Here is a 26888-nt window from a genome sequence, read left to right on the forward strand (position 1 = left end):
GATGGAGTCCATGATGCAGGTGTAGAAGGGCACCATCATTGTCTTAGGCAGGTTGGTGGGAGGCCCGATTGAAATTAGAAGGATATTATTTGGCTTTAACAGGCTTCAGATGAAAAAAAAAGTTATGTTTTTTATTTTGAGAACTTATCCTGAATTTCCGAGGATAATTATCTCAAGTGAATGCAATATGCTTCCCTAGAAGAAAGCTCATTTTCAGTTCTAAACATAGTTAGGGTGTTCTTTTCTCACTTTTTGTACGTCCTACACCGGCCATTACATTATGCAAATTAGGCGGTGACGTCATTTTGCGACTTCTAACCTCTTTAAGGACAGCAAATAGCTACTATTAGTGATATGGGATGTAAGACAGAAAAAAAAAAAAACTGTTGAGTTGCTCTGAGTGTGGTAAAAGATTTAACCACAGGAGACATCTAAATAGACATATGAGGATTCATACAGGAGAGAAACCGTCTAGTTGCCTTGAGTGTGGTAAAAGATTTAGATATAGGTGCAGGAAGTAAAGCGTTGAGAAAATGTTTTTTGCGCCACTCTTCAAAATACGTGTGCTCTGTAGTTTAAAGCATCAGAGGATCAAGAGAAGGACAAAGGACACAGCAACCTGCAGTATATGCCATCATAACAGACGAGCCCCCTCTGATGTAAAGAAGCAATGTTTCTGCTACAGGCCTATTTAAGGCATGTACTATTAATATTTCTATTAAAAAGGTGGTCAGTTTTGAATCAATATCACAAAAAAATCATACATGTCTTGGCATGATTACAGTGGAGAGGCAGTCACATGATGACTTCAGCGTGAACACAACATAATGTTAGATACCCTGTAGCTGGGAGCCAGAAAAGCCAAAAAATGTACAGTTTTAGCAATTTTAAATATACAATTATTGGTACTCATGGTCATCAAAGCGATACATAAAATAATGGTACAACTCTTAAAAGGTATTTGTACATCCCCACTGCACCTCGTTAGTTAAGCCATCCACCTAAAAAAAATAATATGATACTGTTGGTGTTAACAGCAGGAATTAATGTATTGAAATGATCCAACTATCAGTTTGAGTTCACCGAGAAATCGGTGAACTCAATTCAATTCTCAATACACGATTTGCCTCCAATGATTAGATTTTGAGTAACAATTTCTACACAGAGGAGGAACTTAAATCAATGCATTTGATCTGATGGATTGCATTTGGATAAAAATTTTGAAATGTTGAAACATGCTTTTTATTTCAGTGGTATATTTAAGCAGGATACATTAAAGTGCATAAGATTTAATATTTGAGAAGAGGACTTCAGTCAGGAAAAAAATATCTTTTAATCCCATATCCAGTTGGAAGCCAAAATAATGGGACTGTTTTACAAACCACATACAATCACATGACATTTAAGGAATTCAAAGCCGTTTAGAAAGGAAATATATACCATTGCATATTTTGACACTGTTATTTCTGGCATGAACTGCATATAGGAAGAGATTTGATCAACAAGGTGAGAGTGGTTGCCCTGAATCAAAATACAGCAATGATTCCACCCCCCTGTAACTTTCATTTTCTTTTATAACATATGCAGAGAAATTAGGAGATTGTTTTTAATAAACAACTTATAACATTTTTTCCAGTTAAACATCACAGTTGTCAGGGATACCATCAACAATGCTGCTCTTATTTTAGTGTCAAAATATTGTCCAGTACATTTTTCCTTCAGTAGTCACCAAATCCTCAGACCCCTCTCAGCAATTAAGTCTTCAAAAACTGTGAATATTACAGTTGACTGTGAACATTTATATACAATCATCTTTGTGAAGAGAAATATAAACTGAGCCATGGGAAAATAGTTGTCAGATGACATCAAATGCAGTTCAACCAAATCAACCAAATAGTTCAACCAAATCCAGACAATTTGTGTAAAGTGAAAAGCCACATATGAACCTTCGTTATGTTGTGATTACCATGTATTACTATCATCCAATAACCAGAGACACTACTAACCATTTGTGTTGTGTTGCATTGGAGTTAATGAGGTATAAATGCATTGGAATCAAATCTTCCAGAGTAGGATGAGAACAAAAATCAACTAACAAACAAAACATTTTTTAATTTGTTAAAATAAAAACAGTTACCCATTCCTCTGCAGATTGATAAATGGATACTTTAAGTGGGACAGAAAAAGGAAAAAAATACTACATTGTCCTACATCTCATCTATACCATAATCCTCCTCTGGAAAGTCTCCCACCGTCACATTCAAGGGCTTCACAAATGCACCATATTTCATCTCACAGTCAAAATATTGCTTCTCTTGAACACTGTGGAGATATAATTTTCAAAAGGGGACAAGGTCATAATCAGGGTAAAATCAAGGCCAGTGAAATGTGTATTGCATAAATTACAGTGCACTTACGTTCCATTGTGTTTTCCCAGGGGCTCATCATACTTCACACCCACCCAGTAGCCTGGCTTGAAATCTGTTGTACCTGCAATTAAAGCAACATTATTAACACCAGGTATTTCTACTCTTTTTACTTGTTATTTGCTTAGTCAATTCTCTGTCTTTTCCCTGACAATGACAGGTTATCAAAAGTTATAAGTGAGATGCCATTTTCACCTCTAATCTGTGTGTTACACACAGGATCACAGATTAATTTGCCATGACTTTGAAGATGTTTAATCATGGTGTCTCTTACCGAACAAAGTAAACTGCCTGAAGCACACAATTTTTTTTTATCTATGTGGATTTAAAAAAACCCTCCAGTAAGCGACACTAAAAAAAAAATAAAACACAGCATGCCAGCATAGGAAGCACTTTAACAGCCAATCCAGCGGTTACTTTTTTGGCTCATGAAACTATTATAGCAATGTTTAAATTCATCCGCATTTAAAAAAATTGTGTAATGGGCTTTTATCACCATAAATTAAAACAAAGTCTGCAGAAAGTAGCATCCTAGTCTCCTACACAAAGTAAAGCTGCTGATCTTTATCCACACTCACCAACATACATGACCGTGGCAACCTTTGTGGGCTGCCCGGGGACCAGCACTTGGCATCGGTTGCCAACAGAAATGGCCTCAGCAGCAGCCTTCTGTTCGTTCTCCCGAGCAGCCATCTCGGCTTGCTTCTTGGCTGTTTCTTCCTCATTGAAGCGTCCCACACGGTTTCTCTTCATGAACGACCTTGCTGAGTCTGAGGGAAAGAAACTCATGAGCACATACTTTACAACTGTCTGTGAGTGCCAAATATGTTTTTCAAGTAGAAAAGTTTGAATAGCTAATTTGACATTTTGTCGAAATGTTCGCAAAATAAATAAAGCTTGCTACAGTTGTTGTGTAATGGAGGTAGATGTTTTATTGTCAGGATCCCATGGTGAATCTTAAACAGGATAGATGTAATCATTAAGGAATCAGAAAAATAACTTAAATACTCTGATGTGTAGCTATATCATCCTTTGCTACAATTCCTAAAAGCCCCATTTGGGCATTAAACTAAGAAATTATTGTAAAACTTATTTTAATAAGCACTGAAAAAAGATTTATCTTATGAGAAATAGAAATTGAAGAGAAGTGTAGGTGTAGCATTTTGTACCTGTTCTTTTTTCGTATTCTCGGTCTGAGAGTTCAAACTTCTCCACTTCGGAAACATCGGTAAACTCGCCCACCTGTTGTCCACTATTATCAATAACCTGAGCAGAAAATTAGTTTTTGTCAATCATCACTTTTATTTGAAACAAGGCGGCAATAAGTCAGCTGTGCTAATTAGGTTAAATGGTGCTATTTAATATTCATTGTGTTAAGTAGGGGATTTGTTCCTTTTTACCACAGGGAAGGTCAACCCCAGAACTTGGTGGCGGAGGGTATCTCCAGATAATTAGCCTTTGTAGCTGAAAACTCAATGATAAGGGGGCCGACACCTCTGCAGTAGAGAACACTATAGTGAACTAGGAAAGCAGTATCTACCTTGTTTATAGTGAATTCTTCGGGTCTGCTTAAGAGAGTAGGTCTTTATGGATGGCCACTGAACATTTAAGCAAATGAATTTCTATCGGTGCTGCAGATGATCAGTCTGACTGGACAGAGGGTCAGTGTGTTTGAATGGGAAATTGAGGGATAGCAAGGCAAAGAGTGCCATCATTCTGATCTATTCTGTTTCAGCTTTTAAAAACACACTCCGGGGGCCATAACTTAGTTAGCGGAGCTACCTATAGAAGGTTCACCTGCTCACACATATTCTCCATCTACACATGTGGCTCTCTTTTCCATATGGATGGGACGATGACTGACAGGGAATGACAGAATTGACAAGTTAGAGGGATGTTTTTTTTTGGTCAGTCAGATTTTACGGGGGAAGCATCCCCCGAAAAACCATCTACTGATTATGTCAATGCATAATGTTTTGTGCAAACCAAACCAATATAAATTTCACACAATCTGTTGCACCAAAAATATATTCTGTCTATATTTTCGTCTTGCCTACAGATAAACAGAATCAGATTTGGATCCATGAAACATGACTGTGCATATGTCACTACAATATGGCAATAGTCAGCTACATACATGTATTCTGCAGTCATCATCCACAGGATAGGAGCCCAGCAAAGCGTCATTGTCGTCCATTTTCAGCATAAACTTGTCTGAGACACTGTATAACTCTAGATCCATGGAGCCGGCAGGTGTTCCCACAGCCATCTCCAACTTTCCCTGGTTAGAGTAAAAACAAAATAGTACATGTAATTTAATTTTTCAAATGCTGATAGTTTTGTGATAACATGAAGAAGACAGAAATTAACTTGAATGGCACTCAGTAGCGCACATACCTCCTATTTCCTTGGTGGAGGTTATAAGAAGCGATATAGTTAGCAGGTTTGATCTTAGAAAAACCAACAGCACATCTCTTTAGAAGGGTTACGTGTGATTTGTGGATATGAAGAGGCTCACCTTAAGGTCAGCGATGCACAGTCCTCTATTGAACCTGCGCTGAACCTCCACAGCGTAGACAGTGCTTGTAATGCGCACATTCACAAGGGGGTTAGTGATTATTGTCACTTGGTCTTCCATTATTGAGGCTGTTTGGATGAAGCAGTTGGTCACAAACTAAAAAGAGAGGACAAATAAAGGGACATATTAATAATATTATTAATAATAACTATTGGTATAGTACTTTATATAAACAAGGATACATAATGCTTCACACACAAAAAAACATGGCAAAATGAGGAATAATTATAAATAGCTCTGCGAGCAGCATTGTACGGGCGGGCCCGAGCACTTTCGATCACAGGACCTAATGGACTAGCTGCGTATTGTATGAGGCGCTGTTGGGCCATTTTGCCACGCCCATTACGAATTACTCCAGAATACGTACATTTTATTCAAGACTTCAAAAGTGCGGTTTGCCTGATAAAACTAAATACAATAGGTCCTTCGAACTGTCGGTGCTCGGGCCCCAGTTCTCTTATTTTGGTTGGCTAGCTTGGGTTAGCCACACGCTGTGTTAGCTGTTTGGTTGGCTAGCATCACATGTTATACACGTTGGATAAACTGAGGCGACACGGCGTGATTGTCACAGTTACTTACAAAGGCGTGTGTCTTGTTCGTTGGTATCTGAGGAGCTTGGTCTCGTCTGTGTCTCAGTTCAACCGGACGAGTCCATTGCTTTCACGCCGTTGTTATAGTGATGTTAGCAAAGCTAGCCCCGGGGTGTGCTGGTTGGAGAACTGTCGCAGGCTCGCAGCAGCTTCCCGATACGCCCACTTCTGGAATGTTCTACCCGCCACAAGGCTACAAAGCACCAATCACATCGAGGAGTGAAAAGGCTTGACCAATAGGGTTACGAGACGCAAGAAAAGGGAGTAACAAGTAACGCCCACTACTAGTTGATTGACACGATGGATAACCAATCATCATATGAGAGATGAAAGCACCCCTGACTGAAATGAGGTGCCGTTTGTTCTCCAGCCTGAAGTAAACATGACTGAGCAGAATCTTCTAGGGAACATTCAGGAGACAGCAGAGATACACTCACATGTTTGGATTATTGATTGAAATATAATTATTAATACAGGTCTATGCTCTCTATCTATCTATATATCTATCTAAGACAGAATGAGATAGACAAGAGAAAAAAATTAAAAAATATAAACAAAACAAAGCAGAGTTTGTTCATAATTTACACTTTCACTGTACAATTGGTTTGTACAGACATGTTAATGAGTAAAGTACAGTGCCACAGGGTGATTGCAAGAGCAAGCAAAAAAACTGTTAGGAGATATTGTGACGTGCAGAGGACACTTCTGTGCAGATTTATATTTTCTGTAAGAAATAGTGCAAGTCGTATAAGTAGAGTGACATGAGAAAGAGCCAGTGCAGTATTTTTTTCAGTGATGATATCTATTCTTATTCTTAAATATATATATATATATATATAATACTAACACTATTATTTAACGGAGTGAAATATGTCATTATTTATGTTGAGAATGCATTAGTAGTAGCTTTCTTCTCTATAAATATTCAACAAAATACTTTGACAAACATGAGGAATACTTTTGACTACTCTGTGCTGACTACATCATACACAGAGTTTATTGTCCGAAGACTCAGCATTTTTTTAATTGGTGAATAACAAATGTGTTATGTGAATACAAGCCACAGATGTCACAAAGGTTATTATGACATGTACTCAAGATAACCATGTGCCCAGGATATAATCTCACATGGTAGTTTCCTTTTTTTGGGGATCCTGTCAAGACTAGTATCAACCATCAATACAAAACTTTATACTTTGTGGATTAATCTCTGCAACAATACAAGCAATAAAAAATCAATGGCAACCAGGAAATGACCACACAGGGTTTGGGCCCAATTATAACAACAGTATGATTTTTACTTCCAAGCAGTCTCTTGTGTATGGAAAATGTATCACTCGACATTAATATGTACAGTTAAGTAGATGATGCATAATGGATATTCAATAAAAAAAAAGTTCTGCTGCTTGATAAAAAAGGTCCCCAGAAAAACAAGCCTTTTCTTGAGGTGGACCATGTGGACATGTGGTAAAACTTAAGTCTTCAATGACCACAGCGAACAGATCAAAACAGCATGTGTGGGCAGAAGAAAAAAAGAAGATCAAACAATGCAGTGAGCCTCAAAAGAATAGAGAAGAGCAGGGCCTCAGAACAGCCCACAGCACAACGTTAAAGTTGTACGTCCCTTTGGTTGTTGATGGAGGTGCAGCTCTACATATGTAATATATTTTATTACATCTTAACAACCATGTTCTTTTTGTGTGACTCACATCAATGAATCTCCGAGGTTCAGGTCAAGGCCTGAACACACAAATGTAAGCCGTCAGTTTATTATTATTTTAAAAGAGATAAAAATAATGAAGGTTAGTCCTTTAATTTCTCAAGTTGTCCTGAGAACTTGACCTATTATTTTATCTTTACCACAAGTACATCAATAATTATAATAATAATAACAATAATAATAATAAAACACTTTATTTGTATGGCACAAATTGATTAACAAAACAACATTACAATTAATTAAATAAATAAACACATGACTATTTCCATGGAACACGTTTTTTCAAACAGCAGATGTGAGAAATGTTATATAAAGTAATTTATTGAGAGTATACTAATATATATGTTTATTATTTATATTTATAACAAGTTGCACTCTTGGACTTTTGACCAAACTATGAGTTGGGTGGAGGGGCGTGTCAGCCACTGGTCACAGACAGTGGTGGTTTGCAGGAGACTGGGATAGAGAGAGAGGAGGAGGAGGAGGAGGAACTACGGGCGCAAAAAAAAAAAAGTTAAAGTAAAAATGGCTTCCTTGTCTTTGGAGCCCACAGAACAATCCGAAAACAGCCCAGAGGAGCCGACGGCCCCGGAGCCCAAAGCGGAGCAAGACCCGGTCCAAGTCGCGGAAGAATTGCTCCAAAGTTTCCAGAAGTCGGCTCTGAGTTTTTCCACGGACCAGGTCTCATGTCTGTGCGAGGCCCTCCTGCAGGCGGGCAATGTGGATCGCCTGTGGAGGTTTCTCTCCACCATACCTCCTTCGTCCGAGCTGCTACGTGGCAACGAGACTCTGCTGAAGGCCCAGGCTCTGGTGGCTTTCCACCGGGAGGAGTTCAAGGAGCTGTACGCCATCCTGGAGAGCCACGACTTCCACTCGTCCAACCACGGCTTCCTGCAGGACCTGTACCTGAAAGCCCGCTACAAGGAGGCGGAGAGGTCCCGGGGCCGCGGCCTGGGCGCAGTGGACAAGTACCGGCTGAGGAAGAAGTTCCCTTTACCCAAAACCATCTGGGACGGAGAGGAGACGGTGTACTGCTTCAAGGAGAGGTCCCGGAACGCCTTGAAGGATTGCTACAAGAACAACCGCTACCCCACACCGGACGAGAAGAAGAACCTGGCCAAAGTCACCGGACTGTCCCTCACACAGGTCAGCAACTGGTTCAAGAACCGCAGGCAGAGGGACAGGACCCCGTCGGGCACCCACAGCAAAAGGCAAGAGCACTGGGAACATAAATCAGCTGCTGCATGAATCCAGATTCACTTTAAATCCGTTTACAAAATCCTTATCTAGCGTGACACATGTTTTTTAACTTTCCCTCTTTTTTGTGAGAACAAAGTGCAGCTTTTGTGTTTCATAACAAGGAATCAATCAGAAACATCGTAGATCAAACCGTCCCGGTAAACAAAGCCTGCAGGCCCAGCCCCTAACACGGCACCACTGCAGCTCCATGCACACATTAAACCTAAAAAATAGAAGTGATCAGGGGGAAAGAGGAGTGTTTTTGACAGCACTGAAGCCACACAGGTCTGAGACCCAAGAGCCATGTTGCTTTGTTATGAAATGTGAGATCCAGGCGCCCAACATGGCTCAAGTTTCCTGAAATGCCTGCACCCTCTGCTCTGGGCCTGCAGAGCCAGGTTAAAAACAGAGTCACCAGTTTACATTCTAGGGGAGGTGGAGGGGGTTAGAGAACCCCCACTCCCCCTCACACAGGCTGATATCTTTGAGAATTACTGTGAGTATTTCGCCAAGCAGAGGGGAGCTGCGGTATGAGGTGATAAGAGAGAGAAAGGCAGCTCTGTGTTATCAGACCGGAGGGTTTGTTTGCAGTGAGAGGAGGATGATACACTTTCTATCACTCAGAAACTGAGCACAGGCCCCCGTAGAGTTTCTTGAAATCTGGTCCAGCATTGTCTTTTGGCCTGCACCAGTTTTAGTCTGATCCACTGCAAAATATGTGCAATCTTGTAAAAAGGATAGTAAAGAGAAGGATGAAACAATGAGCAGTTGCCAGGGTAAATCGTTAGTTAATCACTGATATGTCTATTCAGCACACAGGAGAAAACGTGGATAGTTAAATTGAGTCTAATCGTTGATGTTTGTTTGTGAGTGAGACTACACGAAAACAACAGAATAGATTTTCATGAAACTAGGTGGAATGATGCAATATGTGTCACGGAAGAACCCATTAAATTACGGTGTGGATCCAGGAATTTCTTTCTCTCATATAATCTAAAATTGTGAGACAGTTTGTTTTCCAACATCTTCGGTGTTTTCACCGGTAATGAGCAATTCATGGATTTTGATGGGGGATAAATCAGGCACATTTAGGGAACTAGTTTGTTGACGTCCTTAAAGAGCCTGATAAAACGTTTTGGTGGTGATGCGGTAGTTGGCACTGAAATAAAAATTTGTACTTTTTCTTTAAATATCAGTTTAACAACCATTTAGGAACATACAGTTAATCCTGCAAGATATTATGCACTAAAGTATCCGAAACTATAATCAGAGTTTATAAAAGAATAAATAAAATGGCTCTGTCTTCTAATGTGAAGAGCTCAAACTTGACCCATTTGTTTTTCCTCCATTTCAGTGGGTCTGATGGAAACCACAGCTCCGAGGACGAGGCGAGCGCCATGGACGACACCCCCGACAAACCGGAGGAGGCTGCTGTCCCCGCAGGGTCCATCATCTCTCTCTCTGCAATCCCCTGCAGCACGGGAGGCCAGCTCATCCTCAATGGCTCCAGTGGCTTCCTCACGACCTCTCAGCCATTGCTGCTCAATGGCAATTCCCTGATCTCCAGCACCGGCGCTGGTGTCATAATTAACGGGCTGAGCTTGGGCGATTGCCAGACAGTCACACTGAGTCCTGTTACAACCAGCCCTCCTTTGATGCTGAACGGGGCTCAAGTCATAACCAAATCCAGTATGGATGTGCAGCAGCAACATCACGCAGCTTCTTTGGCAGAGCAGGTATCTGCCATGGAGGCCAAAACAAGTCTTCCAGCTGCCGTTCTCAGCACCAACACCACTCCAGTCTCAAACCATCCATCGGTCATCTCGCTTTCTCTTCAAACCAAGACAAAGAATGTTCATGAAATCAATTACATCAGTGTGCATGACTCAGAGGGCAGCAGCCAGACAGTGTCTTCCTCCTCTTCATCTTTATCTCCCTCTTCACCAACTCTGTCCTCCCCAAGCAGTTTCCCTTCGCTGGTCTTAACACAGAACCTCCAGGAGTCCCTCGCCCTCCCAGCCTCTATGTCGTCTGCAGGCCTGGTCATCTCCAGTACTGCTGTGCCTTTCTCCAGTCACCAAAGGGAGGGCGTCGTTTTTTCCAGCCCCCAGTTAAATCCCTCTATCTCTGTGGTTTCCTCCAGCAGCGCCATCCCTCAGGTCTTCTCTCTGCCCCAGGTTGTGCCTTCCATCCAGGGTATACCTGTATCCCAGCTGGTCCAGCACTCTTCAGGAGCCCAGATGTCTCAGTGCCCTCAGTTGGTCCCAGTATCGTCCCTCACCTCAACAGCTCCTCAGTTTCAAAGCCCCTTGACAGTGACCACAGGCAGCAGACTGGCACAGCAGCAGCAGGATGCTTCAACTGCTAGAAATATATTCTCTCTCTCACAGCTTAACAACAGTCAGCTGCATCAGCAGATAGCGCACCAACTGGACGACCAGACCACAAACTCCACACCCATCAAATTCCATGCCCCACATGTCATGTCCGTCTCCTCCCCAACACAAATGGTTCAAGTCCCCCAGTCCAAATATACCACAGCGACACAGTTAGTTCCGCTCTCCATGCCTCAGCTGGTCCCTGTCTCCTCCATCCAGACCTCCCCCACATTCTCTTTCCCCCAAGTGGTCCCTACCAGTTCCTCTCTCTCTATGCCCTCTGCTGGAGTGCCCTTACAGATCCTGACCTCAGCCCCCGCAGCTGGGGCGGCGATGCAGGGTCCTGTCAGGATAAACCAGCTGAGGCCTATTCAGAGCGTGGGTTCCCCGACCAGCATGGCCCCAGGTGTGCAACTCCTCAACTCTGGGATCATCCAGCTGCCCTCTGCTGCTCCAGGTAAACTGAATCCCTTGGATACAGGCAAATGCAACATATCTGAAACCATAAAAACCTTAAATAGACTAAGATTAACCAGCAACTGTGGTGATAATTGATAAGGTTTAATCTTCAAGCACAACTATTTCAAAATGTTTGTTTTCCTTTGTCAGACAAGATATATACCTGAATATCTTTCGATTTGGACTAATGGTCAGATTAAACAAGCAGCCTGAAAGATGTGAACTCTAGGAAATTATATATAGGCAACAACTAGAGCTATAAATGGTTTGCAACTTTAATGAATACTTAATGCATTTATGTCTGTGTTGGTAGAAAGGAACAAGATGTTCAATCTAAATCGATAAATAAAATAAGTCTTTAAATTTTTTTTGGCCACTGTATAATTGTTCGACATTTGTACTTATCTGTAAATTAATTTGCAGCCTAAGTGGTAAAAAGCTCTGTACTGGTTCACCTGTTGGTTGAGAAAGTTAACTTAACATTTGTCACGTTTGCAGGTAACCTGCTCCTCGGTGGAAGCCCCTACCTGAGTGTCCAGCAAGGCAAGCTGATTCTGACCATCCCTGCAGGCATTCAACTCACCAGCTTGCCCTTGAAACCGGTCTCAGAAGCTCCAACCATCTCCACTAATTGTATAATGAGCCCCGCTCTCACCCCCTCAACCCCTCCTGTGTCCTCCCAGCCGCCTACCACCTCAGGTCAAACCCCCAGTGGCCTCACATTATCTCCTCTGAACTTCATTAACTCCTCTCCACCATACTACGCTCCAGAAAATGGGGTTGCGACCAGCCTGACACCTGCCATCTCCTCCCTTCATACTCTGGACCATTCAGTTACCCCCATGCTGCCAAATGCTCTTACCCCAGAGAGCATGCTCACCCTCAGTCCCATGTACAGTGGAATCACAGCCAACACCCACTTGTCCCAGCCAGTGTGGAGCCCCTTGCCCCTATCCACATCGGCCAATCTAACTCTGTTCGATGTCCGCGGCAAGGGGGACCTACCTGTAGACCCGGCTCTGTTAGGCCTCCCTGGAGGAGAGTCGCTGCTTCTGGGAAGCCCTTCTCCAGAGCAGGACGTGGATGTCGGCTCACCTCTCGGGAATCCAGAGGACATGGATGGGGACTCAAAGATTCTTACTCAGCTCCAGTCTGTCCCTGTGGACGATGAGTTGGGCTTGTGAAACCCAATGAGGCCAAAAAAACAAAAACCATGCAACAAACAGAAGGTTAGAGACCCCGCTGTTTGTTTTTATTTTTCTAAAAGATTTTATTCAACATTGTGTTGTCTTTTACAGTAAACTAAGGTTCAGACACGTACAATGAGTCTCTCTCAATGGAGCCTGATGCCATCAAGGTCTTTGCTGGCACTTTTGAGACAAACCCTCTGCAGCTCTATTTCACATGGATTGGAAATAGTGATGATATTCATCTGCTGGTTCAGACACACATTTGTCTGCTTGGCCCAGTTACAGGTCCTGGTTAAAAAAATCACACAAAGCATCACAGCTCTGTAGAAACACTAAGATGTTCTCTGCAGTTTTCTGAACTGCGTACAAAGTACAGCTGTCGCTGGGAAAAAAAGATGCCTGGGGTTTTTCTCTGGCAGTGGAAGTTGTTCACTGAGGATCCACCACACAATAACTACACAGTGAACCGGACTCTCTGGCTAGAGGACAAGTCTTGAAATACTTCCCTGACTGTACAAGACTCAAGAGAATCAGGAGTTAGGTTTTCTTTTTGTTGCTTGAACCCTGAACACATTGTTCTACCAACACTCCAGGAACTCCCTGAGGTTTTGTTCTTCAAAAGATGGCGTGAGTTGAGTGGGACGAGCTTTATGTGAATCAGCTGAGATTTGTTTTCCTCAACTATTATATTCTCAAGGACGATACAATGTTTTATGCATACATGTTACTGGATTCTAGGTTTAAAGAAGGATCTGATCATTTTTCAACCTGGGTAAGAAATGTCAACTAAAAGCGCTTTTTTCCCCAAATTAAATGTTCGAATGTTATTCTAGGTTATTGCTAAGACTGGCAACATTACACATGTCTCGCTCAACACAAAGTTTCACTTGCAAACCTTGCAGCAGCTTGTACCTTCTCTCTTTTTGTCTGTTGCACTCGCTCTTCGAATTGTTGGAGCTCTTCGTCCGTATACTCCAGCTAAAACACGTACTTCATCAACATTTCCCACATCAAAAAAAGAGCCATAAACGTTTATCTCAGTGAAATCCAAACTCCTCTCCCTTTCTCTTTCTCTCTCACTAATGTTTCCAGTACGTCTTCCTGCAACAAGTCAAGTCTCATAAGACTTGACAGTGAGAGCTCTTGTCATGTGTATCATATGTTATGTTGTCAGATTCTTAGAAAAGGCCCATAAAACCAATTTAAGCCCTTTATTGGTTAACAAAGTGACTTTTAGTGGATATTTCCTGGACTGTCACAGTTGCCCCATTAGATTACATTGTAGCCATTCCCGCCATGTTGGCAGGTCTAGGCAGATACAATCTAATGCACCAAATTTGTGGTATTTGCATGTACTCAATTGATTCAGTTTACCTGTCAATCATTTGCAACTCACATTTATTAACATGGAGCCCAGTTTGAAAAATGCAGGAATTCCCCTTTATGGATCAGCCTACTTTCATTTTATCTGTCAACTGTTTTAAATGACTAAATGCAGTTTTCAACTGAGGACGCTGCTCTGCATTAGTAAAGAATATGCCACAGGAAATAAAAGGGTTTATACTCTATGCAATGTATGTTTAGTACTTTATAGGACACTAAGCGACACAGTGGCTGAGTCAAAAGGTCGGTGCTCTTGGGAGATGAAAAGGAGCTTTGAAATACTGAGCTTTTATTAGAATCATTACACTAAAACATTTGCTGTGACCCCACTAAGTGACACTTATTGTCACACGCATCCAAAATCTGTTAATATCGACAAGTGCCTTATTTTAAAACTTTGAGGTTTTTTAAAAATGTTTTTACGTCCACATTTCTGTAACACTTTGATCTATATTGAAAACTTAATGTGATAGTTTTGTTTGTATAGTCAAACCTGTCTCCTCTTATTTTTGTATATTTTGCACATTTCATTCACACAATGTTTACGCTGTGTTGTGTTGTTGCCGTGATGTTATGACAGTGGTGCAACTCATAGTCTGTTTGGAAAAGTCTTGTTTTTTTCTTTAATAGAAAATTGTCATCTCTAATTCAATGAAAAGGTCAATCAGAAAACAGAATAATGAAATATGTTTTAAACGGATGGAATTGCTCCTTCAGTTTAAACCTGTCTGAGATTTAAACTGTCATAACACAGGTAGCAGTCAAATCTTTGGCCAATTAAGGTACACGAAAATATACTTCAGTGTTGCATGTAGTTACAGTTATGGCTTATGAGTTTTTTTTTTTATTATTGGTATGTTTATTGTTTGTCTATTTTGTACATTTAATCTATTTAAAGCATGTATCAATCAGTTTTTTAGATTTACCGAAAGAAAATTAATCATTGGGGAAAGAAAGATGATAGGAAATGATATTCATTTTCACTTGGAACGTCACATTGTTGCTCAAACTGAGGTTTCACAATCTCAGACTACAGGTATTAAATCAATTTTGAGGTCATTATCAAATGGGTTACCCCCCCTCTAGTAATAAATTTGAAAAAATTGTTTGTTAGATAGTTAAATGGCGCAGACAAATCAATTATAGTGTGAATTTTTATTGAACAGTTATCAGTTAGGGGTAAAGGGAAATGTGCTCTTCATATATGATTGTAGCTTGCATTTGGTTATTTGAGCCATTTCTTGCCAAAGTATGTCAGTAAAAGCCAGTGAGGGCACATGCACATCTGTGGCCCTGCGTGTTTGTAGCGTGGCATTCGTTTTGTACTCTCCTTCCTGTCACATCACGATTATGACTCCAGATGTAACCAAAGATACTTTGTTGATCAACTTTTTTTTTAAAGCTATGAAAGGGATCATGTGTGTCTGTCGTACAAGGGTTTTTGTTCTCTCATATTTGTTTTGTATTCAAATGCATTCTATTTTTTATATTATATGATATTGTAATAAACAACATTTATAAGATGGCGATGTGTTTATGAGTGGAGATTATGGAAGCAATAGAACAATTTTGCTTCTAATTTGGTAAGAAAATTGTATTAAAATGATTTACACTGAGTAACCATCACACTCCCTCGCTCTGTGGGTTGATGCTGGTTCAATAGCAAAGGGACAGAGTGTGTGTGTGTGTGTAGATTTGTGTTTGTACAGAGACGGAGGGATGAATTGGTTGTTTTCATAACCCTGATGGTGTCAGATTACCTGTGATTAAACTCTACTGGGGAAATGATGACTGATAACAAACATATGCGAGACAAAGCTCTACAGAAGCTTCAGATGGGCTGCACACTTCTCTCTCTCCTCCGCCTCTTTTTCCTCCACCTGCCCTAGGGAGCTGTAGAGTGTGCTGAGGCCTCCACCGCAGTGGCCTTTCACCGGAGGCCCTGCTACACGCTGCTGGAGGGCTTCCCCTTCTCCCCATGCAGCCACCCGCTGCTACAGCAGCTCTGGCTCCGAGCCCGACATACATAGAGGCTGAGAGGCAGCAGGGCCAACCCCTGGAGCTCAGGGGAAGTAACATGTAAGACATATGTTTCCTCTACTACACAACATCTGGGAGGAAGAGGAAACCCACTTTTTTTAAGGTTGACATAAAAATCTTACACCAAACAGTTTGTACCTTTTAGTGTGAACTACAATGAGCAAGATAGTCAGGTGTCTAAAGGTCAAATAATCAATGAAAGGAAGAGGCAGAAAGGAAAGTCACAAAACGTACTCAAGCACAGCTTTAAAGCACTTATGAATTTTATTTAAAGGTTCAGTGTGTAAGATTGAGATGAAACGGATCTATTGGCAGAAATTGAATAATCATAGTGATTTATTCATCTTAATTGTACAAATTGTTGTCTTTACTCTAGAATGGGCCCTTTTTTATTTCAATTCTTTATATTTACAATCGGTAGAGGGTCCTCAATAATCATTTGTTTTATCCGAAGATCGTTCTATGCTTCTCCTGTTTGAAAACAGAGTAGACGTAGTCTAGTGTAGGTGCGTTTATGCCCCCAGCATATCTCTAAAGGAAATACAAGAGAACCATCTTTCCAGTTCAACCTGCCCTCACAATAATCCACTCAAACAATTTGCATTATTCTGCCATTTTTTACGCAGAATAATGGCATCCTCTTGTGGTTAGATTTAGACATGACATAAGTCCTATTCTCTCACGTTCCTGTTTCTCATTTCTTCCTTCAGTTTCCAAATAGGCGGCTGTGGACCACCCCCAGGAGTAGCCTACCTTTCCTCAGATATTCACCTTTAACCCCCCCTGCACCACACACATCCCAGGCCCTCCACCTCCTCTACATCACCAAGTTTTTCACTTACAATATGGTTGTCTCCTTCTTGAATTGTGTCAGTAAAACACTTTGCAAGTTAGGTTTTATTACCAAAACATGACTCAGCAAAATTGTACCTTGACCCATACATATATAGAACACAAGAACCGACGATCATTTAAAGTAAGCATCATATGGTGGATTCATTTTAATGCACCGGTTCACAGATGTGCAGTAAAGCCCGAGTGGTTTCAGCTTGTTGAAGGGAAGGTAAAACGAGAATTCGCTGGTGACATTTTTCCACATCAATAAGTTACAGAGTGTTCCAAGGAAAGTCTGCAAGAAACCCTATTGTAGCCTTTTGTCTCCACCTTTCACGTGATGTAAATGCACATTTGTTGGATTTTTCACTCTTCATATCACTAAACCGACACACAATGTATAGTAAGAGCAAAAGGTACTAAGGCCAAGAGCAGCTTCAGACAAGTGAAGACAAGGTGACGTGAATTAGTCACAGATTTTTTTCTAGCCATCGTTCACAGCTTCTCACATCGGTCTGTCTTTAAGAGGACGTTAGTGCATCTCCATGACATTAAAGTGGTGAACAACATATGGCTTCGATTTTTTTTCTTCTTCATAGTAATAAAGCAAAACTGCTTGTGAAATTACACACACATTTCCCCACTGCTCTTCAGGCACCATGCTCATTCAAGGATTAATTTATCTTGACTTATTAAATATTACTTTAATAAATTAATTTAAGACTGTATCAACTTCACATGCCCAGAAGTTTTGGAAAAATAAGGTCTCCAACTCCTCCATGATGTGAACCTAGGAAGACTAAACACTTCAGCAGAGACAAGACTTTGGCAAAGTTCAGCTGGTATCTCAGTTCAGTTGAGTCCATTTCACTCGGGACTTCTCTTGGGCATGTGGTCACTCATTCGTAACCAGAGTTCTCCAGTGTAGGGTACACGTGAGCAATGGTCTTCATGTATTTGTGTTTAGAAGCCCAGGTATTCAGCCAGAAACACAGCCAGGATCTTGGTCAGGTTCTCGACGGTGGGGCGGTGCATGTTCTGCTCATTGTCGTCCAACGTGTGCCAGAACTGTGGGAAGGGAGTGGCTATGACGTGTAGCACGGGGACGCCTGTGAAGACGGAGGAGAGAGGAGAGAGGAAGGAAGTGAGGATCACTCAAGAAAATAATCAGCAGATTAATTGATTAACTATGATCATTTTGGTTTTAAAACTTATTATTATAGAGTGCAATAGATTTGGTCAAAGATGTGTAAATCTGGTTTTCAGAAATGGAGGGAAACATTTACATTCACATTAACAGCCTCAAGACCAAATTACATTAAATGGGCATAATGCTTTTGTCCATAGAGACTTATTGTAATCGAAATCCTCAACAAGAGGAAAATATCAGAGGGAAGATGAAGATTCAAGACTTTTCATACACTATTCAAATATCAACATTTAATTTAACAAATTATGTAAAATATTTCAAAGTAGAATATTTATATGCATAACCTGACATTAATATGGTAAAAGAAAATGATCGGTGAAAGGACTTATGGCAGGACCTATGAACTGGACATGATGTCAATTGATGAGTGATTGTTTAAGGATTTCGTGCAATAAAATTTAACACCATATTTGCTATGTTGGAAATAACACTGCAGTGGGCACAAACTTTCCCTTGGTATCTTTCCCGTGTATTGTTTCAACAGATCGAATTTTCTCAAAACTCCGACATTTAAACCGAGAGTAAAAACTTTATTTTTCTGATAGAAAATGTCAAAAGTTGGTTCCACTCACCTTTGTGAAGGAAGGGGATGTGGTCGTCCTGGACAGGTCCGAGATACACATCCTTCCTAAAGTACGTCTGCTCTGAGGGGTGAGACGTCAAAAGACCCTGTCGATGGAGTCTCTTCTCTGAGGATGAAGAGCAGAGTTAGAGCTTGTACAGTCAAAGTGAGTTCGTTCACAGACCTGTTTTTTACCTGCAGTAATCAGACGGTCAAACCAGCGTGCCGTGTTGTCAAAGTGATTTGCAATCAGTGGATCAGGACCCCCGAGCAGGTCGAGCAGTACAAAAAGGTCCTAGGGAGAGAGGACGAAGTCAGAAAGGAGCAGTCAGTCGCTGGAGGTGGGTACTGAATAATAATAAGTTATCTTTTTAGAATAGTACATCTTTTTTAGATTAAAAACAGTAATGTTGATTTACATGACTTACATGAGACAAAGATATAAGGGATTTGGCTCATTAAACTTGACTCAGCTTTAAAATGTAAAATAAGCTGTTTCTGCTACATTGAACCTGGTTATTTATAATTCAGCATCCGTCTGGATCAGGATGTGTGAGGGCGCGATCGTGGAGGAGGTGTAGAGTAGAACACGGTTTCCTCACCACAGCATGGAGCATGGTGATGTGTGAGGAGCCGGCGGGGTGAGGCGTGTTGGCCATGCGCTCAGCCAGGTGTCGGGAGCCGTACAGCGAGTCTGTGGCGGTCCACTCCTCAAATGACTCCTCGCCATCAAAGAACACAAGCTGAAGGGAGACGGGAAGTTTCTGAGAGGAGAAGAAAGGGAATCAGATTAAAATACACTTCGCAAAAAGTGGCGACAGAGTGCAGTTGTGCTTTCTGCAGGGTTGTCGCAGTGTGTGTATGAAATTATGTGTGTCTTTCAATAGTAACTAGATAAAACAAAGCCTCTGGAGAGACACTGCTGTACACAGAGGACTGCTGCGCTCGATAGAATGGGCTACAGTCAGCATTTTCTATTCTAAACTGCAGCTGCAGAGGCAGGGGGAAGGAATGAGGGTATGAGGATGAACAAAAGAAGATTCTCTCCTCAGCCTTTCAGATCTTATCTTCGTCATGAGAAGAAAAACAGGAAACACTCAACTTTAACCAGTTGAACCAATCGAAAAAACGAATCAGTCAGCATCTGCTCTAACTGTCCATGATATACATGTAAAAAAAAAAAAAACGGCATCTATACCTGTTGTTTGAAGGATCTAAGCTGAGCATCCAGAGCAGTGGCCAGCTCCAGGATCATAGCACAAGGCACCGCTGAGTCACTGGCCCCCAGAAACACCCTCTGTGGGTCACGGGCATCTGGAGGCAGGAACTTGGAGTCGTAGTGACAGGCCAGAAGCAGCCTGCGAGGGGCCGAGGGATCCAGAGTGGCCACGATGTTGGTGAAGGCGACCGAGCCTCGTGGGGTCGGAGACTGGAAGGAGTCGAGGTCGATGGACCAGCCGGCAGACAGGGAGGTCAGGGTGGAGGAGATGTGCTGAAGCAGAAGAGAGTTTTGATTAAAGAATACAATATGTGCTTATAGGAAAGTATTTATGCTTCACACTCACCTGCTTTACAGCCAGGTGGCCCTGGGTCCCTGGCAGCCTCTCTATCAGGATGGGCCTCAGGTGAGTCTCCCACAGACGAGTCCCGTCCACCTGAGCAGCCAGGCGGCGGACTTGAGCTGGGGAGCATTTGCTGGGTTTGTGGGACAACTGGAGGAGAGACGACACGATCAGGGATGAAAATTAAGATGGGGGAAGAGAAAGTGTTATCTGGAAAAACTAAATATAAGACAGGAAGTTTAGTAAACCCAGGAAAGCAACAATTCTGCAATGATATTCAGTCATTATTTACCTCATGCAGTCATTCTGTTACTTCATATTATTCATTTTATATCTGTAAAGTTATACTGCGATAACTCTTACCCTGTCTTTGGTCAGGTCTGCGGCTGGTACATGATTCACATGCCCGAGGCTGGTGTCGCTGGACAGATACACTCCCAGCACCACCGCCAGCAACAGGAATCCGAGCAGACACAGCAGCAGCACCCGGGCCCGGGGGATTCGAACCCGGTCGCAGCCGAGGGGGGAGCCGCTGTCGTTGCTCTGCAGCAGAGGCTTGTAGCGCCGACTGGACCTGGACATGACTCGTGTCACTGCGTCCTCAGGGTGACGTGTCGATGAGGACTTGTGGATGTAGATTCAAGCAGGAGGTTGAGTCTGAGGTCCAGTCTCACCATGATGATCCATCCCCGCTGTCTCTGGTCCCAGTGTCCGCGGCACGAGCCTCCGTGAACATGACGGACTTCACTGCTGCTTCAGTCCAGCTCTGATCTAATGTGCATATTTATAAATTCAACAAACCGGAGGGACTCAGACGATTCCGGTCTGCTGCTGCTGAACGGCACGGTGTTAATCTACGTTACCGTAAATAACATTGAGAGAAAGAGTTGTCGTAACTCTCCAGCTGCAGGAGCCTGAGTAAAACCATCCAGATGTTACACCTTCTAGTGACGTGACACTAGATCTGTAGCGTCTGATCTAATGGCGTCACCTGAGCGTCACTTCTTCTGTTTGTATTATGGTTAAAGACAAACTGTGTGGTGAATTGTCGCCCCCTACTGAGCAGGAGTCAGAACTAGAGTACGATTTGAAAAAAATGTAAATAGTTAGGATAATAAATTCGCACAACACACAGATTAAAGTGAAAAAAGGGTTGATGATAAAATATATACTATGTAAGTACGATTTTGAGGTTTCTGTACTGTACTTGACTAGACTACTTGACTACAGTTTTTATATTCGGTATACATTAAGAATTAAAACAATATCTTATAGAGAATATATTTAACTAAAAAATTATTTTTGGAGAAGGGCTGCCTCCAGAACAAAGATTACCGTTAAATTCTACAAGAACAGTTGGTGCTTGAGGACAAAACCACACTAATTCTATTCCCAGAATTCAAAATTATTTCAAGTTATATTTGTCACATGCAAATCAACACAGGGTCTACAGTACAAGGAAAGGTGCTGGAGAAGAAGAAACAGGTCCGATCAGCAGTGCAATAATTAAATTACAGGAAAAAAAAGATAGAAAGACTATAAAATAAAATTCTAAAACTATATACGTTCAAAGGTGCAGCGGGACATTCGTGGCAAATGTGGTAACAACTTTAACTCTATGGAGTGTGTGTGAATGATTTATTGAACATGCGTAGGTAGAGCTATTGCACCACGTGTGTATCAGTTATATCACATATTTCCAGAGGGATGTGCAAATGAACAAAAACTGCACACAGGCAGGAAAATATTCATGATTTGACTACAAGTTTAGAAACCTGTTGGTAGAAACTACTATTATTATTATATTTTATTTCATCAACATGTTTCTCTCTTTGTCTCTGTATATGGTCCAGTTTCTTTCTACACATGTGCACTCTCTTCTCAAGGCAGTGGTGGCTTCATATAACAAGGTTGGCTCGCCAGCCCGGTCGATAAAAAGGGATGGTCATTGGAAGATCTATATTTACAAAACAATCATTGGGCTACTGCCATTATATCTCTCCTCTCTCATCAGCTGGAATTGTAATAACCTCAATACTCGCTCCCAGAGCTGGCTTTTATTATATCTGCCTCGTGTTAACACTAACTTGGGGAAGACAGCTTTCTGTTATAAGGCACCCTACATCTGGAATGAGGTCCAAAAATCTTTAAAGTTCATTTAATTCATAAAGGGAATTCTCGAGTCTTGTTTCATGTACGGCTGGCTTGTCCTGCAGTGATGTAACTGTTAGTTGGGTTGGGCTTAACCATAGTATTTTATAGTATTTTATTGAATCGTCAGGGTTGATTATTTGTGACATTTTCCCTTGTTTTGCTGTATGTATGCATATTTATTTCATTCTTATTTATTTATTTATTTTCTCAATGTATAACTCTTCATTGTACCCTCGGCACCATTGTAAATGAGGGTTTTATTCCTCAATATTTTTTTCCCGAGGCTTAAATAAATAATCAATCAATGTCTGGAAACAGCAGGTGGCGATAAAAACTACAAAAATGGAGAAACTGTCACGCAGGGGAGGGGAAGCATAGCTCTATAAGTCTGAGGCAGAATCTCATTGGTTACAGAATAGAACGTAACACCGGAAACTACGTCGGCGTTATTTCTTAACGCGAGAACAGCGAACGGTATTTGTGACGGCCGGGACTTTTTCATTCATCATTTCGAGGTGAGTTATCTTATTTATTCGTTTGAGGAAAACATTTGCAGCCCAGTTGTTGATAAATGCATCTTATTATATCTTAGTTTTCTGATAACGTTCGAATCAGCTATGAATGATACGTGGATAGCTAGCTGCTGTAAGTAAGCAGCAGTTAGCTTGCAAGCTAACGCTCGCCCAACGCTACTCGGGTTGTATGCTAGCGTTAGCTCGTCACTTGCTCTGCGGCTCAACAGCTGCGATTTATGTTGGTTTAAAAGGAATATTTCAAGTTTTTGTATTAATACATAAACTCCTCTGCTGCTTAGAAAATGGCCACGACGGACGTACGGCTCAACCATACAATCTACATCAACAACTTGAATGAGAAGATCAAGAAAGATGGTGAGTTACGAACCCCCCAGGCTCTGTCGTAAGTTAAGTTTATCAGTGAATTAAAACAATCTACTGGGCTCTCTTGTTTTGTGCTTTTCCCGCAGAGTTGAAAAAGTCCCTGTACGCCATCTTCTCACAGTTTGGACAGATTTTGGACATCCTGGTCGCGCAGAACCTGAAGATGAAGGGTCAGGCCTTTGTCATCTTCAAAGAAGTGAACAGCGCCTCGAATGCTCTGAGATCCATGCAGGGATTCCCTTTCTATGACAAGCCCATGGTAGGTTGACGGAACAGTGAATACTAGAGCACAGAAGGGCTCTAGACATCCTGTATAAAGACATCAGGTGCCAAACCATAACCACAGTTACTTACAGCTGTCATACACTACACATGTGCAATCTTTTAAGTAGATATCAATAACAATTTTCAGAGCTTCCACACTGACTATTTTCTCAATTCTTTAAAATCGACATGAATTCCCCTCTGTAGCAGCTCTCACAATTTCAGATCCTTCTTTAGACTGTTCCAGGAAAAGGGGAACAGCTATTTATAAGATTTGTCAAAGTTCTGTTCTAACTCTGTGGACCAACATTTGTAGAATATTGTGAGAGCACAGGCCATGTTGATTTTGGCTTCAACACATACATATAAATAGTATGGAGGAACCAACCCGAGGAGAGGTTTATACAAAAAAGCCAGCTAATGCGAAAACCTGTGGACATACAAAGATGGCAAGTAAGCACTAGCTTAAAATATACAGTGGTCTACAGCTAATTGTAAAACACAAAGCACTATTGTACACAGCATTCAACTTCTTTAGGCCCTGTCGCCTGCATTCATGAAGACCAGATCACCATAATGCAGAAGGAAAGGAAAATGAGTATCATAAAACAATAAACAACAACCCATACAATATATCCAGGGCCTACAGCCATTGAGGACTTGTCAATGACAAATCGATTAAAGTTTAAACATGTCGTTCATTCTCTGCCTGATGTCTAATTCTATACTATGCCATAATAAGAAGGTTTTTAGTGGTCTTGAAACTGTATATTCTGAAAGACACGTGGTCCTAACTCGCCTTTTCCTCTTGCAGCGTATCCAGTATGCCAAGATGGACTCTGACATCATTGCTAAGATGAAGGGGACGTTCGTAGAGCGTGACCGCAAGAAAGAGAAGAAGAAGCCCAAAGTACCTGATGCAGCAGGAGCTAAGAAGGGTGTTGCAGGAGCTGCTGTGCCCATGGTCGCTGGAGTGCCTGCTGCCATGCCTGTATGTAGACTTAAGATTGGAATGTCCGGAGCCACTTACTCAGACATTTTTCTTCTCATGCATACATACATACATACAGACTCTCAAAAGTTCATTATATGCTTGATAGCAGCTCTAGTGTCGCAATTCTTTCTCACTGCCTAAAGAATTACCCAAATTTGCAGGCAACAGATTAAACAGTACAAAACAGACTCCTTAGTTTAAGGTGGAGATCGATGGCATCTGGAAGTGCAACTAGAGGAGCTACTTGATGGGGAAATGTCTGCACAGTTAAAGACCGGCTCATCACTCTTATATTTCACTCTTTAGGGAATGCCTCCTATGAGCCAGGCTCCCCGCATGATGCACATGCCAGGCCAGCCGCCCTACATGCCCCCTCCAGGCATGATGCCTCCTCCAGGCATGGCACCTGGTCAGATGCCCCCTGGTGGTATGCCTCCTGGTCAGATGATGCCCGGAGGGATGCCTGGACAAATGCCGGTAATGTGTCTTCCCTCTCACGTAGCATGTTGTCATTTCCCGGAATTAATAAGGTCCCCATGTTTGCCCTTTGGTCATATTCTAACTGCTACTGTCCTTTATCATCACAGGTCGCGGAAAACCCACCAAATCACATCCTCTTCCTCACCAACCTGCCAGAGGAGACCAACGAGCTCATGCTCTCCATGCTCTTCAACCAGTTAGTAACAACTCATTGTTTGTGTATTGTCTGCATACTTGTATTGGAACAGTTTAAGTCTAAACTTGAATGTGGTGTTTTGTGTTCAGGTTCCCGGGGTTCAAGGAAGTGCGTCTGGTTCCTGGTCGCCACGACATCGCCTTTGTGGAGTTTGAGAATGAAGTGCAAGCCGGCGCAGCACGAGACGCACTACAGGGCTTTAAGATCACACAAACAAACGCAATGAAGATCTCGTTCGCAAAGAAATAACCGCTCTCAGTACCAGTCATTTTCTAACATGCACACACATGCAGGTCTTTTTTAAAACGATGAACAGCAGTGACCTGTCAGTCATTTATACAAATGTATCGCTGGTGATCTGTACAGAGTAAGTGGTGAGTTTTTGTATTTCTTCTTCCAGGATTACATGTAAGTATACTTTATTACCATCAAGTCAAACATTTTAACTCTTCATTGGTGATTTGTCGTCTCTACTCAACAAGCGGCTTGATGTGTTGTGCTGTTCTTTAAAACTGTTTGTCATGAAGCATTGCACCCAGAGTCTGGTTCACCAGACATTGTACCTGGCGCTTTTTCCTTTTTATAATTAAAACTTTTCTTTAAGACTGTGCTCTCCCTCTTTTCTTTTTAGGACAGTAGCTGGTGCCATTAACCTACTTTCTACTGCCCCTGATGTTCAGGTCTTAGTGGTAAATGGGTAAAGTGATGGATGCGTTAATCACCTCAAATAGTAAATTGTTTTTGCAGCCAAACATAAAAGTATTCCATGATATCCTTTCTAGTGCCCACCACCTCTGCTGCTTTGTTAATTCTGCTGGAACTGTTTTGTTTTAGCATTTTCTACAGAAGCCTATGGGACTGTCAGTTTTTATTTAGACCCATAACTGCCAAGAAATCAGCTATTTATCTGAACTCGTTCCTCAGAGTATGGAGTTTCTGGGGAATATCACATGTCTAGTTTTAGCTTGGAATATAAAGTTGCCAACTCTCAGACCTTTGATGGATCACGAAGATCATCTGAATCGTTTTCAGTATGAGTCAGTAGTGGAGCTCAAGAAAGAAATGTAATGGGCAACCAAAGCTTTCAGTTGAAATCGTTCTCAGGATGCTAATGTCAGACTGCCGGCTGCCCATGTTCTCAAAAACCTAATGCACTGTAGAAAATTAAATTCCTGGTCCTCAGAAAAAAAAACCCAATATTCCATTATGTCTGTATCTATTACAGAGAAGTTCATATCTTCTATCAATGGGCCTCCACACAAATCTTCTTTCTACTTGTAAAATAAATCAATTGGTTTCTCATTCAATTTGTGCTTGGAAGTACGCAGCTTGTACTTCAAAATTGTATTTGGCCTTTGTAATTTGGTCATTGCAATAAACTACAGAGATGGATTATTTTTTATTTCCCTTTCCCATTACATCCTTAACTGGCTCATCTTGAACTATTGTGCTCTGCATTTCGTTTGGTGACTACAGTGGTAACATTTCCCGCATCAGTATATTTCCCTAAAGTTTTTCAGATATCAGATGAGTTTTTTTTAATTATTTGGTAGAAGCGGAGATGCTGCTTACTTGAAATGATGAGAATTTCGTTGTTGGTTCAATGCTGGGAATGCACCTGTAGAAATAATGATTCTACGGTATTGGACAATCTGTGGATTCCAGCTTTGCTAGTTTGTAATGTTATCAAATAATTAGGGGTTAAACTTAAGCTGTTATAACTTTTTTTA

At 41.5% G+C, this 26888-nt stretch overlaps 4 protein-coding genes across 4 annotated transcripts; 2 read left to right on the plus strand and 2 right to left on the minus strand.

Moving 5' to 3' along the window:
- Nucleotides 1–1314: 1314 nt before the first annotated feature.
- On the minus strand, nucleotides 1315–5754 carry tbcb (tubulin folding cofactor B). The gene is made up of 7 exons (XM_062386106.1): nucleotides 5584–5754; nucleotides 4945–5100; nucleotides 4564–4707; nucleotides 3596–3692; nucleotides 3005–3196; nucleotides 2418–2490; nucleotides 1315–2322 (listed from the first exon to the last, which is right to left on the minus strand). The coding sequence occupies exons 2-7, from the start codon at nucleotides 5062–5064 to the stop codon at nucleotides 2208–2210; spliced, it is 741 nt and encodes a 246-aa protein (XP_062242090.1). The 5' UTR covers nucleotides 5065–5100; nucleotides 5584–5754; the 3' UTR covers nucleotides 1315–2207.
- A 2047-nt stretch (nucleotides 5755–7801) lies between these two features.
- six5 (SIX homeobox 5) lies at nucleotides 7802–15492 on the plus strand. Its single transcript, XM_062386384.1, has 3 exons — nucleotides 7802–8525; nucleotides 9908–11388; nucleotides 11889–15492. Exons 1-3 carry the CDS (start codon nucleotides 7840–7842, stop codon nucleotides 12572–12574), a joined length of 2853 nt encoding a protein of 950 aa, XP_062242368.1. The 5' UTR covers nucleotides 7802–7839; the 3' UTR covers nucleotides 12575–15492.
- A 1390-nt stretch (nucleotides 15493–16882) lies between these two features.
- On the minus strand, nucleotides 16883–21148 carry qpctla (glutaminyl-peptide cyclotransferase-like a). The gene is made up of 7 exons (XM_062386377.1): nucleotides 20535–21148; nucleotides 20175–20321; nucleotides 19808–20101; nucleotides 19212–19373; nucleotides 18805–18904; nucleotides 18620–18736; nucleotides 16883–17946 (listed from the first exon to the last, which is right to left on the minus strand). The coding sequence occupies exons 1-7, from the start codon at nucleotides 20751–20753 to the stop codon at nucleotides 17801–17803; spliced, it is 1185 nt and encodes a 394-aa protein (XP_062242361.1). The 5' UTR covers nucleotides 20754–21148; the 3' UTR covers nucleotides 16883–17800.
- Nucleotides 21149–22701: 1553 nt separating this feature from the next.
- Nucleotides 22702–25761, plus strand: snrpa (small nuclear ribonucleoprotein polypeptide A). Its single transcript, XM_062386627.1, has 7 exons — nucleotides 22702–22840; nucleotides 23140–23215; nucleotides 23311–23483; nucleotides 24303–24479; nucleotides 24789–24959; nucleotides 25070–25158; nucleotides 25248–25761. Exons 2-7 carry the CDS (start codon nucleotides 23143–23145, stop codon nucleotides 25405–25407), a joined length of 843 nt encoding a protein of 280 aa, XP_062242611.1. The 5' UTR covers nucleotides 22702–22840; nucleotides 23140–23142; the 3' UTR covers nucleotides 25408–25761.
- The last annotated feature ends 1127 nt before the right edge of the window (nucleotides 25762–26888 follow it).

The sequence above is a fragment of the Platichthys flesus genome, chromosome 4 (genome assembly GCF_949316205.1).
Source record: "Platichthys flesus chromosome 4, fPlaFle2.1, whole genome shotgun sequence".
NCBI lineage: Eukaryota > Metazoa > Chordata > Actinopteri > Pleuronectiformes > Pleuronectidae > Platichthys > Platichthys flesus.